Source organism: Marmota flaviventris, chromosome 13 (assembly GCF_047511675.1).
Source record: "Marmota flaviventris isolate mMarFla1 chromosome 13, mMarFla1.hap1, whole genome shotgun sequence".
In the NCBI taxonomy this organism is placed as follows: Eukaryota; Metazoa; Chordata; class Mammalia; order Rodentia; family Sciuridae; genus Marmota; species Marmota flaviventris.
The window spans coordinates 97,778,470-97,794,119 of NC_092510.1; the positions used below are offsets into that span (position 1 = coordinate 97,778,470).

General features: G+C 41.6%; 1 protein-coding gene across 3 annotated transcripts in view; it reads left to right on the forward strand.

The window, feature by feature from the left end:
- The window catches only part of Sptan1 (spectrin alpha, non-erythrocytic 1), a 75,164-nt gene that overhangs the window by 11,366 nt on the left and 48,148 nt on the right, over positions 1-15,650 (forward strand). For all 3 annotated transcript variants that reach the window (XM_027943338.3, XM_071601011.1, XM_027943361.3), the window contains exons 2-10: positions 1,668-1,907; positions 3,619-3,744; positions 8,141-8,281; positions 8,546-8,692; positions 10,788-10,921; positions 11,092-11,236; positions 11,312-11,466; positions 12,148-12,283; positions 15,069-15,170. In XM_027943338.3, coding sequence (XP_027799139.1) covers positions 1,671-1,907; positions 3,619-3,744; positions 8,141-8,281; positions 8,546-8,692; positions 10,788-10,921; positions 11,092-11,236; positions 11,312-11,466; positions 12,148-12,283; positions 15,069-15,170 — 1,323 coding nt within the window. In that variant the 5' untranslated portion in view covers positions 1,668-1,670. The remainder of the gene's footprint in view (positions 1-1,667; positions 1,908-3,618; positions 3,745-8,140; positions 8,282-8,545; positions 8,693-10,787; positions 10,922-11,091; positions 11,237-11,311; positions 11,467-12,147; positions 12,284-15,068; positions 15,171-15,650) is intronic.

Sequence of the window (15,650 nt, forward strand, 5' to 3'; positions counted from 1 at the left end):
TGGTGGTGCTGGGGATTGAACCCAGGGCCTTGTGCATGCAAGGTAAGCACTCTACCAACTGAGCTACAACCCCAGCCCAGTCTCCTGTCTTTCTAAAAACAATAGGTAGAATACATCTTTCACAGTACTCCTCCCCATAAAATCATATACTGATTTTATTTTATTTTATATACACATATACTTGTAGATGAACACAATACCTTTTTTTTTTTAATTTAGTAGTAGTTGTTTTAATATGGTGCTAGAGATCAAACCTAGTGCCTCACGTGTGCTAGGCAAACACTCAACCACTGAGCCACAACCCCAGCCTATAAACTGTGATTTTATTTGTGCACAGGCAAATGAAACTAAGCTTTTCCATTGCCCGGGCTATCTGATAGTCTGAAGAAGATATGTAGGGTTGATATTTTAGAATAACTGAGAACTCAGCTACTTTGCCTTTTTGTTGATTTTGAGGACTCGGTTATTTTATAATCATTTCTTTCATTGAATAACAGGCTGCGGTCTAGAAAGATAGAAAAACTGAGGGCATAAGTAATTTTATTCTAACCTCCGCACCATAAAATTTAGGGACCAGATGAAGGACTTTTGAATGGACTTATCAATAATTCTCTGAGGATCATCATTGTGTTTCCTTTGAATCCTTAAAGCCCTTATAGAATTGGCAATATAAATAGTTCTTAGCTAGGTGTGGTGGTGTACACCTGTAATCCCATACTTGGGAGACTGAGGCAGGAGGATTACAAATTTGAGGCCAGTTTGATCAACTTAGCAAGACCCTGTCTCAAACTTAAAACAAAAAACAAAAATTTTTTTTTAAGGGCTGGAGCTATAATTCAGCGGCAGAACACCTCTGGGTTCAATCCTCAGTAGTAGGAAAAAAAAAACCAACCACAAAATGAAAAACATTTCTTCCACTTGTCTTTTTCCTTTGGTTTCATTGCCATCTTGACTGGGCAATGACTGAGGAGCCCAGGTAGGTAGGTGTTTTAGTAAGGGCCTTGCTTTGTCATTCTTAGAACAGACTACCTTCTCAGTTCATTTTTCTGCCAAGGGTTTCTGATAATTCATTCCTTCAGAGAGGCTAGTTCCCCTGAGTCTGTCTTGGTATCTTTTTTTTTTTTTGTAAATTTTTAAAAAAATTTTTTATAGTTGTAGATGGACAGAATGCCTTTTTTTGGTTTACTTATTTTTTCTTTTTTTAAAGAGAGAGAATTTTAATATTTATTTTTTTTAGTTATCGGCAGACACAACATCTTTGTTTTGTATGTGGTGCTGAGGATCGAACCCGGGTCGCACGCATGCCAGGCGAGCGTGCTACCGCTTGAGCCATATCCCCAGCCCCTGGTTTACTTATTTTTATTTATTTATTTATTTTTTGAAGAGAGAGTTTTTTAATATTTATTTTTCAGTTTTCGGTGGACACAACATCTTTATTTTATTTTTTTGTGGTGCTAAGGATCGAACCCAGCGCCCTATGCATGCCAGGCAAATGGGTTACCGCTTGAGCCACATCCCCAGCCCTTTTTTTGGTTTATTTTTTTGTGGTGCTAAGGATCAAATCCAGTACCCCAAACATGCCAGGCAAGCTCCTGGACACTGATCTACAACTCCAGCCCCTGTCTTGGTATCTTGTAGTACTTATCTCAGGAAATCTGTCTTTTCAGAAAATGGATCCAAGCGGGGTCAAGGTGCTGGAAACAGCTGAAGACATCCAGGAGAGGCGACAGCAGGTCCTGGACCGATACCATCGCTTCAAGGAGCTCTCAACCCTGCGACGTCAGAAGCTAGAAGATTCGTATCGATTCCAATTTTTCCAAAGAGATGCTGAGGAGCTGGAGAAGTGGATTCAGGAGAAGCTTCAGATTGCTTCTGATGAGAATTATAAAGATCCAACCAACTTGCAGGTGTGTTTGATCTTCCTGAGATTCCTACCAAAATTCAAGAGCCCAAAGTTATTGGGTAGCAAGAAGAATGTAGATTAGACATAAGGAAGGACTGACTTGCTATTCTTGAAAAGCCCCTTGTATTTTAGTAAGGGTGAATGTGGGGTTTTGCAGGTATTAATTTTTCTTTTCTGGATGCTTTAGAACTAATGGTTCTCAAACACTGCCTTAAAACACATTGGTATCCCTAAAACTTTTTTTCAGAAAAGGTCTGAATTCTTAGGACTGTGTGTGTTTGAGAAAGGCATGCTAACAATGCTATTGCTGGCAAAGATTCATAGTTACGAGTCCTTTAAGACTCTTTAGTACTTATCCAAAGCAAAGTGTGAATTTTGTAATATTGAAATTTACCTCAATAAATTTGTTAAAGGGAAACTTCTCATTTGTGTGTGTGTGTGTGTGTGCGCGCGTGCGCGTGTGCTGGGCAAGCATTCTGCCACTCCAGCCTTCTCATTGATTTTTGGCAAGAAACTTTATATTTATTTATTTATTTATTTTAGTTAAGGTGAACACAATACTTTATTTTATTTTTATGTAGTGCTGAGGATCGAACCCAGCGCCTCACGCATGCTAGGCAAGCACTGTACCACTGAGCCACAATCCCAGCCCCAAGAAACTTCTTTAAAAAAAAAAAAAAAATCTTTATTTTACATTTATGTGGTGCTGAGGATCAAACCCAGTGCCTCATGCATGCTTGGCGAGCACTCTACCACTGAACCACAACCTAGACCCCAAGGAACTTCTTTTAAAAATTGTTTTGGAGCCAGGCACAGTAGTGCATGCCTGTAATTCCAGTGGCTTGAGAGGCTGAGGCAGGAAGATCACAAGTTCAGAGCCGGCCTCAGCGAAAGTAAGGCACTAAGCAACTCAGTGAGACCCTGTCTCTAAACACAAAATTGGGCTGGGGGTGTGGCTCAGTGGTCAAGTGCCCCTGAGTTCAATCCCTGGCATACTTCCCCACCTTTCTCCATCCCCCCACCCCCAAGCAAAAAAATTTGTTTTGGTAGCAAGTGGAGCAATGGTTGAGTCTGTGGGTTCTTTTTTTTTTTAATATTTATTTTTTAGTTTTGGGTGGACACAATATATTTATGTGGTGCTGAGGATCGAACCCAGTGCCTCATGCATGCTAGGCGAGCATTCTACCACTGAGCCACAACCCCAGCCCTGTGGGTTCTTTTACTATACCAAAGTAGTATAAAAAGAAAGAATGATGAGCACTAGTTAGAAAGCAGTCAGTCCCCTTCCCAGTTCAAGTCTTGATGAATCAGAGGTACTGAGAAATGGAATGTAGACAGAATCAGTATGGCTTCTAAAGCAAGCAAAACAAGGTGTCATGTTGTGAGTGTGAGTCTTTTATTCAAGGGTAAACTCTTAATGCTAAGAAGACTTTCAATATGGTTCTGTATTTCTAGAAGGGATTGGATATCCACAGAAAGACTTATTTCCTGATAAACAGTAGAATTAGGATATTTTGTAGCTTTCTGTCTATAAAGTTGGAGGACCTTGTGAGTAAGCTTCAGAAGGGCAGTGGAGATGCAGTTGGAGTATTTCAGTAGGTGAGAGTGAGTAAGGTATTAGAGTACCTTCCTAACTAGAGGAATGGGTCAAGAAGGGAGGGAGGGAGGGTGAGTGCAGTGTGGTGACACCTGTCTCACTTCACATCCTCCACCAGGGAAAGCTTCAGAAACATCAAGCCTTTGAAGCTGAAGTGCAGGCCAACTCTGGAGCCATTGTCAAGCTGGATGAAACTGGAAATCTGATGATCTCAGAAGGGCATTTTGCCTCTGAAACCATCCGGGTGAGTATGAGTGGTGCCTGTACTGATGGCCTTGCCTGGGATGAGGAGGAATTGCATTCATGCTTAAGTATCAGTTTGGGTTCCTAAAGTGATAGCCCTTTCCAGCCTTTTAGAGAATCTGTGTAGGCTCCTGAAGGAGTTGCCCAAATCCTGCCTTTGTATTAAGATTCAGCACAGATATAAACCAGTGCTGTATATTCAGTTAGAAATAAGATTCTTTTGGTAGAACAAACTGGAATGTTATTATATTTTAAAGAAAATTATATCATTTAGCTCTAACATTTACAGATGGTAATTGGATGGGAGAGTGTATTAGTGAAGTTGGTAAATTTGGGAATTAGGATGCAAAGATAAATAGAAACAATCACAGCCACTCTGTGGAAAGTTCTGTTTTTCCAAGCTTGCTGTCTGAATTGTGGTGGCTTGCCCTTGAAGGGGTTCATCAAGGTTAGGCAGCAAGCCAGTAAAGGTCCAACTTTATGGAGTGACTTGTGGCACCTGTTGTCTCTGATGTGATATGACAAACTTTGAGGCAGATATATTCAAACTCTGGTCTAGTTTGTTTTGGACTCAGGATAATAATTGCTTTTTATCTGTTTCACATTTCTAATGCCAGAGTATTAAGGGGACACAAACCTGTTATGATGAGTCTGAACTTCTAAGTGAGTGCTCTTCCCTATATCAGAGGATATACCTTCTATCTAGTTATGTGTTTTGTTTGGTTCTTTGTTCCAAAGGTATAGTTGTGTTGAGGGCTCAGCCTTTCCCATGCCTTGACCTGTCAAGTAATCCTGAAGATTTAGAAGAAAGCTATTTTCTTTATCCCCAGCTAGAAATGTTTCATCTCCTATTCTTCCCCAATGTAGTTTCAGAGGTTTCATTTCCTTAGGATCCATGCTAGTGGTTTTCAACAATAAAGACTTTTTTGTCTCATGTATACTGTGCTCTGCAGTCTCATTGAAAACTTGCAATTAGCTTTAAGCTTGTGATTAACAATTATTAACTTATTGCTAGTAATGATTGTAAATAGGAAACAAAAGTGGGTTCCAAGTGTCATATGACCAACTATCAAATTATGTTGAACCCATTTGGGCTATGTAATACATCTGTGCAGTGAAATACAAGTATTTATTTGCCCTTTTCACCTGTATTTTTGTATGTATTCTTAAAGTAAATAAAATTAGCCTGCTTATTATTTCCTTGATGAAGTTGTTTTCCTGTAGTAAACAGGGTATCTCTGTAGTAGCATAATCGGGTCACAGAAGGGTGATAGGAGAAATAGACCAAGTGTTTAGCTTTAGAAATGAATCTGCGGGGAAGGACCAGGACCCAAATTTGACATCATTCATATCCATTAGTACCATCTGCCCTGTTTGTCCTTGTTAAAGCAACATTAAAAGTACTGTTAAATACTATTTATTGAGTAGCTATTAGTGTACAGACACTTTGCTAATCTCTAATCTTCATAATAAATTTGCAAAGTGGCCATTTCCTTCATATCATGGAACAGTAGAAACTGAAACTCAGAGACTATTATTGCTATGTCCTTACCTTAATGTTTCTGCCATCTGCATCTCTAAAAGCTCCAGCTGATGGCTCATACCTCTGTTGAGAAATTCACCTGAGTCAGATCCGGACTTTCTTCTCCGCCCTGCCCACACTCAGTTTTTCTGAAGTGCACCTGCCTCCCTGCCCACTCATGCTCTCAAACAATAGGAAGCCTGTGAGGCTGGACACTGTCTAACCTACAGGATTTATGAGATCAGACAAACCAGGCATGGGGAAATTGTAGTACCATGACAGGCCTTGCCCGAGTCTTAAATATGTGAAAATGAAATTTGTGAGACTGACAGTGGACTTGATGGGGGAGGTTTTTCTCTAGTCTCTGCCTCATTCTCAACTTGAGCAGGGAGAGCTGTGGTGCTCACAGTTCCCAAGGCAATCCTGCCTTGGCAGCTTATTTATCCTAACTCTGCAGCTTGGCTTGGCAGGCAGCAGTTAGCGCTGAGGAAGGTGGGTGGTATGGAGGTTGTGTCTGTGTCCTGCATAACCTGTCTGTCACTGGTTTAGACTTTCACACCATACCGGACTGCGTGGCGCCCCATAGTCACCGCCACCCACATCGGGTCCCATATCCGAGTAGGTGGAATACTGATTGCTGTTGGTTGCTGTGGATTGCCTTTCACTTCCTTCTCAGCGGTGGCACAGTTTTCACCCACAGGTGGAAGTGAATCGTGTGAGCATTCATTTTTCCCACTGTTGTCTACTTACTGGGGAAACATCCATTCTTGTTTCTGAGAGACTCTGCCCACGCTGTCCACTGGCTTTCAGGATTTTTTTTTTTTTTTCTTTGCATTGAGTAGCATCTCAATGATGGATGGATTCCAGACTCCAGACTCTGGTTCTTTTCTTGTTTGACCCTTTCTGTTTGGTTGACCTCTGCCTATCAGTGTCACATGGAAATTCCCAGTATCTTGGGTATGCATCAAGAGCCACAGAGGTTGGATTGGAATGCTGGAATGCAGCCCCAAGCTTGAATGATTAGCAATTTCCCCAACTTCTTAAATCACTGCTGGGCCTGTACTGTGAGCACCCAAAGATACTGGGAAGTAGATGTGTTTGGGTGAAGTTTGAATTACGACTGACTTGAGATATGGTGTTCCACAACTATTTTTTCATAGATCTCCAAACTCTTTTCTGCCAAGAATCCTTTTGATAACTGATGACTATCAGGACCCCATCCTCCCTACTTCTATCCTAAGATTTCCTGTTGTGCCTCATAATCTTCACTTTTTTTTTTCACTGGAGATGGAACCCATGGGAGCTCTACCACTGAGCCATGTTCCCAGCCCCTATCTATCTATTTATTTATTTATTGGTACTGGGGATTTAACCCAGGGGAACTTTACCACTGAGCTTTATCTCCGGCCCTTTTTATTTTTTATTTTGAGACAGGGTCTCATTAAGTCACTGAAGGCCTCACTGAGTTGCTGAGGCTGGTCTCAAACTGGTGATTCTTCTGTCTTAGCCTCCCAAGTCACTGGGATGATAGGTGTGTTCCATTGTACTTTTTATCTTTTTTTTTTTTTTTTTTAGTTATAGGCAGACACAATATCTTTATTTTATTTATTCATTTTTATGTGGTGCTGAGGATTGAACCCAGTGTCTCACATGTGCTAGGCAAGCACTCTACCACTGAGCCACAACCCCAGCCCTTACTTTTTATCTTGAGGTGGGGTTTTGTAAGTTGTTGAGGGTTTTGCTAAATTGCCTGGGCTGGCCTCCAACTTTTGATTCTCTTGCCTCAGCCTCTCAAGTCACTGGGATTACAGAGTATGCCATCATGTCTGGCAATCTTTTCATTTATGATGTCTGTAGGACCTCTTTCTTTTTTTCCCCCATATCTTCATTAATTCAGAATACAACCTTCAGTAATTTCTGCTCAGTTTCCATATTAATGTCTCATTTCCTTGCCCAATAGTCATTTGGCCTAGGAATCCCACTTTAATAATTATTAATACTATTAATTATACAATTATTAATATCTAATCGTAATTTAATAATTTTAATGACATAACTGGAATGAACTTATCTATGAAAGGTCCTTTTCTAACTGTAAGATCAATCAAACAACTATGAAGTGTGTACTTTTGCCTGCTTCGGTTATAAACTTATGACTTCTACTTAGTTTAGGGATTATTATTATTATTATTATTATTATTATTATTATACTGCTATTGAACTCAGGGGCACTCGACCACTGAGCCACATCCCCAACCCTGTTTTGTATTTTATTTAGAGACAGGGTCTCACTGAGTTGCTTAGTGCCTCACTGTTGCTGAGGCTGGGTTTGAACTCATAATCCTCCTGCCTCAGCCTCCCGAGCTGGTGGGATTAAAGACATGCATCACTGTGCCCAGCAGGGATTATCTTTTTTTTTTTTTTTTTAATATTTATTTTTTAGTTGTAGTTGGTCACAATACCTTTATTTTATTTATTTTTATGTGGTGCTGAGGATCGAACCCAGGGCCTCACACGTGCTAGGCGAATGCTCTACCGCTGAGCCATAATCCCAGCCCTGACAACAGGGATTTACCTTTTTTAAAAGATTTTTGTTCAGAGCCTCATGGAGTTGGGTATAACTTGTGAGAACTCTTTGGAAGAGCCCAATCTCTCAGAGTCAGTGGTAATCCAATTAAAAATCTGGTTTTTAGGGGCTGGGGATGTGGCTCAAGCGGTAGCGTACTCGCCTGGCATGCGTGTGACCCAGGTTCAATCCTCAGCACCACATACAAAGATGTTGTGTCCGCCGAAAATAAATAAATTTATAAAAAATAAATATTAAAAAAATTCTCTCTCTAAAAAAAAAATAAAACATCTGGTTTTTAATGTCCAGAGCCGTTTGCTGGAGCTGCACAGGCAGTGGGAATTGCTTCTGGAAAAGATGCGGGAGAAAGGAATCAAACTGCTACAGGCCCAGAAGTTGGTGCAGTATTTGCGGGAGTGTGAGGACGTGATGGACTGGATCAATGACAAGGTACATTTTGGGAGGGAAGGTTTGAAGTTGGGAGTGAGACTACTGTGTCTCCACTGGATCTCTAGGTACCTATTGAGTAACTCTGAAACCTGGGGTCTTTGGGACAGAGTTCTGTGGGAGGACCAAAATTAGAAACTGCACAGAAAACTGTCAACTCCAACTAACATGGCCCATCTCTAATGTGTCTGGATTGTGATAAGTTTCTGGGAACCTTTGTTCCCAACTGTGGGCTGTGACTCTGGCTCTATTATGGTCTTTGAATAGGAAGCAATTGTGACTTCTGAGGAGCTGGGCCAGGACCTGGAGCATGTGGAGGTTCTACAGAAGAAATTTGAAGAATTTCAAACAGATCTGGCTGCTCATGAAGAAAGAGTTAATGAAGTGAACCAATTTGCTGCCAAACTCATCCAGGTAACTAGCAGAGTGCTATGTGCTTCTCACAGCAGCAGGGTGTTAATCTTTAAGTATATTCAGAAGAAAATTTTGTTGACCCATAATTTTTAAGTGAGTGAGTTTTTATAAGCATATCCAGGAGTTTTATTCAGATATAAGTCAGGCCCTATACTGACTACTCCTAAATGAGAGCAAGCTTTTTAATTTGTGGCCTATGGCAGGAAGGGCAGAGTTCATTTGCTCTGTCTCCTCCACCCACTTTGGGGTGGGGCTGGGTGAAACTTTTATTGGGCTGATGAAGTCTGGTCTCTGGGTTTCTCAGACAAGGGTGTGGTGGCAAATGCTTGCTTGGTATTGGCAGATGTCCACCAGAGTCAACTGCTCCTCCCTTTCTTTTAACTTTTATTTTGTTCATTTATTATTTATATTTTTGGTCCTAGGGATTGAATTTAGGGGCACTTGACAATTGAGCTACATCTCCAGTCATTTTTATTTTTGAAACTGGGTCTCACTAAGTTGCCCAGGCTGGCCTCCAACTTGAAGTCATCTTGCAGCCTCCCAAGTCACTGAGATTACAGGCATGGGCCATCCCTTACATTTTTTAAACAAATAAGAATATTTTAAATTATATACATCCTTTTAGTTATATACATCCCTTCCTTTTTGTGGATACTTCCCTGGGCTCTCTTGGGAGTCTGTGGGAATCTTTTAGTAAATGTGAATGAGCTCTACACTGGTAGCTATGGAGCCCATAAGAGGGTGAGACAATGTTTCCCTGGATTCTGCTGTACAGTTCCATCAGCTTCTTTTTCATTTTCCCCTGCCTATGCAGAATCCAACTGCTCCAAAGTCATTAAATAGGAGAAAGTACAGAGTGTTTGCTTTGGGGAAATTTTATTTGAGGGGAAAAGATTTTAAGTTTAGAGATGTGCTTCAGGGCTGGTACTTCTCCCCTTTTTCTGGTCAGTGATCAAGAGAATGAATAGATGGCATTCTTCAGAAATACCTTCTGAGATTACAGATACCTTCCAAGGGACAGTATCCCTCCCCAAATCCTGAACCATCCCAAGGTTGTGCTGGAAAACAGTCAGGTCAACCCCATGATCTCACAAGGGGCTCCCCACACCCTGTGAAATATTGATTGATTGGTACTGAGGATTGAACCCAGGGGCACTTTACTGCTGAGCCACATTCCCAGTCCTTTTAATTTTTTATTTTTGAGACAGGGTTCTGTTAAGTTGCTCAGACTGGCCTCAAACGTGATGTCCTCTTACTTCAGCCTCTTGAGTCATTGGGATTACCGGTGTTTGCCACCATGCCTGGCACGTGTTATCTTTTTTGTGTGTGTGGAGATGGGGATTGAACCCAAGGCCTTGTGCATGCAGGGCAAGCAGTCTACCAACTGAGCTATATCCCAGCTCACCTGGCACATGTTATCTTTAATTAAAATAAAATAAAATATGGGCTGGAGTTGTGGCTCAGTGGTAGAGCACTTGCCTAGCATGTGTGAGGCACTGGGTTCTATTCTCAAGACTACATATAAATAAATAAATAAAAATAAAGATCCATTAACAACTAAAAAAAGATATATAGGAGGCTGAAACATGAGGATTGCAAGTTTGAGGCCAGTTTCAGCAACTTAGATACTGTCTAAAAATATATAATAATAATAATAATAATAAATTTGATTGCTGGGGAAGGAAACTTTTAAACTAATGCCTGTAGTCTGACGCCAGGAATAAACCTGTGAGCCCTGAACAGAACATGTGTGGGCAACAATGCTTAACAACCTAGAAACATTTGAGATAACCAGATTTTTGAGGACTTGGGGTAATTGTGTGCATTGATGGAGCTGCACAGAGTTGGAGCCAAAATTTGCACCAACCTCTTTGTAGATTAAGCAGTTGCTTCTAGGGAGGTGTAAGAGGTAACTGACAATTTCTTGAGCCAAACCGCAGCTCTCTTTATTTCCAACAGAAGACCATTGTTTCTTCTGTTAAGATTTTCTTTATTATGAAGATTTGCCCACATACATAGATGGAGGAGCCAATCTCAGGGTAATTAGTTGGAGGAGCCAGAGATGTCAGGTAAATCCAGCCTCTTCCCTGTTTAGGAACAGCATCCTGAGGAGGAACTGATCAAAACCAAGCAGGATGAAGTGAATGCAGCCTGGCAGAGGCTGAAGGGACTGGCTCTTCAGAGACAGGGGAAGCTGTTTGGGGCTGCTGAGGTTCAGCGCTTTAACAGGTACCAGCCCAGAGTCGGCTTTGGAGCATGGGCATCACCTGGGAAGGGCTTAGGAAAATCCAAGGCATGTACTGATAAGTTGCAAGAGCTGACCAGTCCTGACCTGTGTGGCAGTCCTAGTTCTAGAGAGTCGTCATAACTGTGGGATAACTCGTGCCTTTATTCCATAGGGATGTGGATGAGACAATCAGTTGGATTAAGGAAAAGGAGCAGTTAATGGCCTCTGATGATTTTGGCCGAGACCTGGCAAGTGTTCAGGCTCTGCTTCGGAAGCATGAGGGTCTGGAGAGAGATCTTGCTGCTCTAGAGGACAAGGTTGGTTTTGAAAACAGCTGATTCTATAAATGTTACAAGGGTCGGGAGAGTGTTTCTAATAGAGCGTGTTTCTAGGTCAAGGCCCTGTGTGCTGAGGCTGATCGCCTGCAGCAGTCCCACCCACTGAGCGCCACCCAGATCCAAGTGAAGCGAGAGGAGCTTATTACAAACTGGGAACAGATCCGCACCCTGGCAGCAGAGAGACATGCACGGCTCAATGATTCATACAGGTGAAAATAATCTGCCAATGCTTAACAGCCAAGATCATTCGACTCTATTATACAGAGGAGGGGAGGGCAGAGTGAAAGGTGGGTTCTGTGTATGAAAGTTTTATAGATCCTTCCAGGTAACACCTACTAAGAAAATGCACATCATTTTTCTCACTTATATTTGTTTGGAGTCTAGCAACTGATAAAGTGTAGGATATATTTAGTGTTTATAACTTCATGAATTCTTCCATCCTCTCTCACTTCATTGTGGCTTATAGAAATGGAAATATCCCCTTAGCCATCTGAGTATCATGTGAAATATCCTGTTATAAAAATTGAGTAAATCAAGTATTCGAAAAGAATAAAAGAATGCTTCTTACTCATCTGAGGGTGTCCCTGGGAATAAGACAGTTAAAATGTGGGACATTGACCAGCCTGGGCAACATACCTATCTCAAAGACAAATAAGCAAAATGTGAGACAAGATTGAGGCATTATAGTGATAGAAGCTGTTTCAAAGGATTGATTTCAGCCTTCTCTTGTTTTCCTTTCAGAATAGATTGAGAGAATATTCTATTTCCCAGGATTAGAGTTTGTATGGTTAGGCATGTGGGAATGTAGAATTCAGAGCATTAGGGAGGCCATCTTCCACTCTAGGGCCTCCATTAGAGGGATTTAATGACATATCTTTGGCTTCCCTAAGGCTTCAGCGCTTCCTTGCTGACTTTCGTGACCTCACCAGCTGGGTGACTGAGATGAAAGCTCTCATCAATGCAGATGAGCTTGCCAATGATGTAGCCGGAGCTGAGGCCCTGCTGGATAGGCACCAAGAGCACAAGGTAAGAGCAGGATCTTCCAGAAGTGAAGACATTAACAGATAACATGTCAGTACATCACTGAGAAGCCTATGAGTTGATATTATTGGGACATATTCACTGGTGGCTTTTGTTGTAAGCCTTGTTGGTTTTAGCTCTGGAGACCTGCTCTACCTGCTTTAGTGCAGGGTAAAATATGACCCATAAAAGCAAAGAGGTGAACTTTGGCATGGTAGAGGTGCCACTATTTTGCATATCCATCTGTGCCATCTTAAAAAATGAATTTCGGAGTTGATTTGAATAAATCTAAATTTCTTATTCTGGTGTTTTCCCCAAAGTATGTTCCATGGAAAACTACTTACATATTTTTTTTCCTAAATTTTTTTTTTCAGTTGTATATGGATACGATATCTTTATTTATGTGGTGCTGAGGATTGAATACAGTGCATTACACATGCTAGGCAAGTGCTCTTCCATTGAGCTACAATCTGACCCTTTCATACAAGATCTTAGTATGCTTTACCTCAAAAAGGGGAGTAGGTTTTCTAAGTAATAATGAGTATAAATCTTATAAAAAGAGTATGCAGGACATTTGCAAAGAAAGCTATAAAACTGTGCTGAAAGACATTAAAAGAAAAATGAGTAGGTTTTGTATGTGTGTAAGAGAGAAAATGCTGGGGATGGAACCTAGGGCCTTGAGCATACCAGGGAAGTGCATTACCACTGAGCTATGTCTCTCCTAGCCCTTTTTTTTTTTTTTTTCAAATTTGCATCAGAAATTTTATTCCTGATGTGGGACAGATTCCTTCCTTCCCCAAAATGTTATGCTGCCCTGGTGGGACCTAGAAAACTCTCCCACTATCGTCGGGGAAGGAGTGAGAAAGAAAAGGTGCTGGGGACAGGGAAGGCTTTACAGTTCCCCGGCCCATTTATCTTTCCCTTCTCAACAGAGGAGAGCTACTCCTTGCTATTTCTCTCATCCACTAAATCCCTTCAAGAAAAAAAAATCTATCACTATTTTTTTAATATATATATATTTTAGTTATAGATGGACACAATGCCTGTATTTTATTTTTATGTGGTGCTGAGGATCAAACCTGGTGCATCATGTGTGCTAGGCGAGCACTCTACCACTGAGCCACAACTCTAGCCCCAAATCCATCATTATTTAAAAAAAAAAAAAAAAAACCTCAAGTATTGGGGGGACATGAGGTTATGGAGTAACCAATAGGAAAGGGAGGGGGAAAGGAGCAGTGGGTATCACTGCTTCGCAGGGCTTCATCCTTGCTGCATCCTGTAGCAACTGTACGTCCAGCTTATCTGCTGGCAACTGCACATAATGGACCACTGATCTCTGGATGAAGCAATTTTTCACTGATAACGTGAGGATATCTCCCAGGGTTTGTAACATTGATGTCAGTTTAATGTTGAGATACTGATCCACAGAATGGAGGATTCCATGGATGCTCAGATCATTCTTGAGCTCCACAATCACATCCTTTACCACAAAGGACTTAAAAAAAGGAGTAAAAGAGCATGGTGCTGGTGCCACACACTGCCCACTGTATCAGGAAGGAAAGGGCTGGGTGCCATGGGCTGGAAGCCCTACAGGTCTGCCTGTGGAGTTGGGTGGATTCACACAGGCGCAAGGAAAGCGCTGTGAAAGCTGCAGCACTGACTGGGAGAGCGGGTGAGATAGGGCCCAGAGGACCATGAAGCCAGGAAAAGGCTGTATTTTATTTTGAATTAGGGTCTTACTTAATTGCTCAGACTGGCTAGAACTTTCAGTTTTCCTGCCTCAGCCACCTGAGTAGCAAGGATTATAGGTATGCACCATCACATCCAGCTGTACATAAGGAAGGGTGGGTACTTAACTCATGTCCCATACTGGGGATAGAACCCAGGGCCTCTCACATGCTAGGCAACTGCTGTACTAGTAAACTACATCCCAAATGTAGTCAGCCCCTAAGGAAGAACTGACTAGGTAGAATTACTTGCCCAGGGCATGGATAGAATGATCCTCTTATAAATTCTTCACGGGACATGGGCACTCAATGAAATTACAGTCAAAAGTCCCCAACAGGTGGGGCTGGAGTTGTAGCTTAGCGGTAGAATGTTTGCCTCGTATGTGTGAGGCACTGGGTTCAATTCCCAGCACCCCATATAAATACGCAAATAAAATAAAGGTCCATCAACAACTAAAAAATGTTCAATAGGGGAGTGTGTGTGTGTGTGTGTGTGTGTGTGTGTGTGTGTGTGTATGTGGAACAAATAAACTATGAAAATAAATAAGCTATGTGGGGGAAAAAAGTTCAAAAATAGCTGAGATAATTATTTTATTTGTTTTTGTACTGAGGATTGAACACAGAGGCACTCCTCCACCAACTACATCCTCAGCCCTTTTTATTTTAAGTCTCACTAAGTTGCTGAGGTTTGAACTTGTGATACTCCTGCTCAGCCTCCCCAGTCCCTGGGATTACAGGAGTGTGCCATCAGATGGTTTAGCAATTGAGATAATTTTGAAGAACATGGTAGGGGTGGGAAGGGATTCACCCTATGAGGTAGTAGAAAATCATAGTAAACAAATCCACTTGGCACAGGGAAGACACAGAGTCCAGTGGAAACCTGATGCATGACAGAGGGGCCTTGCAGAGCCAGTGGAAAGGACTTCTCAGTCAGTGGTGCTTTTATGTTTGGTGATCCAGACTGATATTATATGTGGTAGTCTGATTTGGAATGATTGTTTGAAATGCAGTAACTTATTTTTCTTTTGCAAGTTGCTGGGAATAAAATGCCCTTTTCTCTACAGGGTGAAATCGATGCTCATGAAGACAGCTTTAAATCTGCAGAGGAATCAGGTCAGGCCCTGCTAGCTGCTGGTCACTACGCCTCAGACGAAGTACGGGAGAAGGTAAGAGAGGGGCAAGGGCAAAGAAGCTCATGAAGAGGAAGCCAGGCTCCCAAGGCCTCAATGTCCAGATGTGACATTCACCATCATGAATAAGAATACGGCCCATGCTTCTGCCTGCAAAGTAGCAGTTTTTCCCTTCAGAGATTTAAAAAAGTGTATGTACATGTACAGTACGCTGATTGGTCCCAAGGACAGTTTCTCTTTGGGACCTATTTGATGTGTTTCTTACTTATAAGGGACTTTGAGAGAGCTAGTCCTGTTTCTGTAGTTAGAGCAAAGAGGAAACAGGTGTTTATAATATGAAACTAGAGCATTCATGAACTGAACAGATTTTAGGAAGCATAAACTCAATTGACATTTCTCAGCTGAGAGTTCCTCCACCATTTAGAGGGCCTTTCTTTCAGATGGAGCCTTTTCGCTTCCACCTACCAGTCTTCTTGGCATTTTTACCTAAAATCATTTGTAATAATGTGACAATAA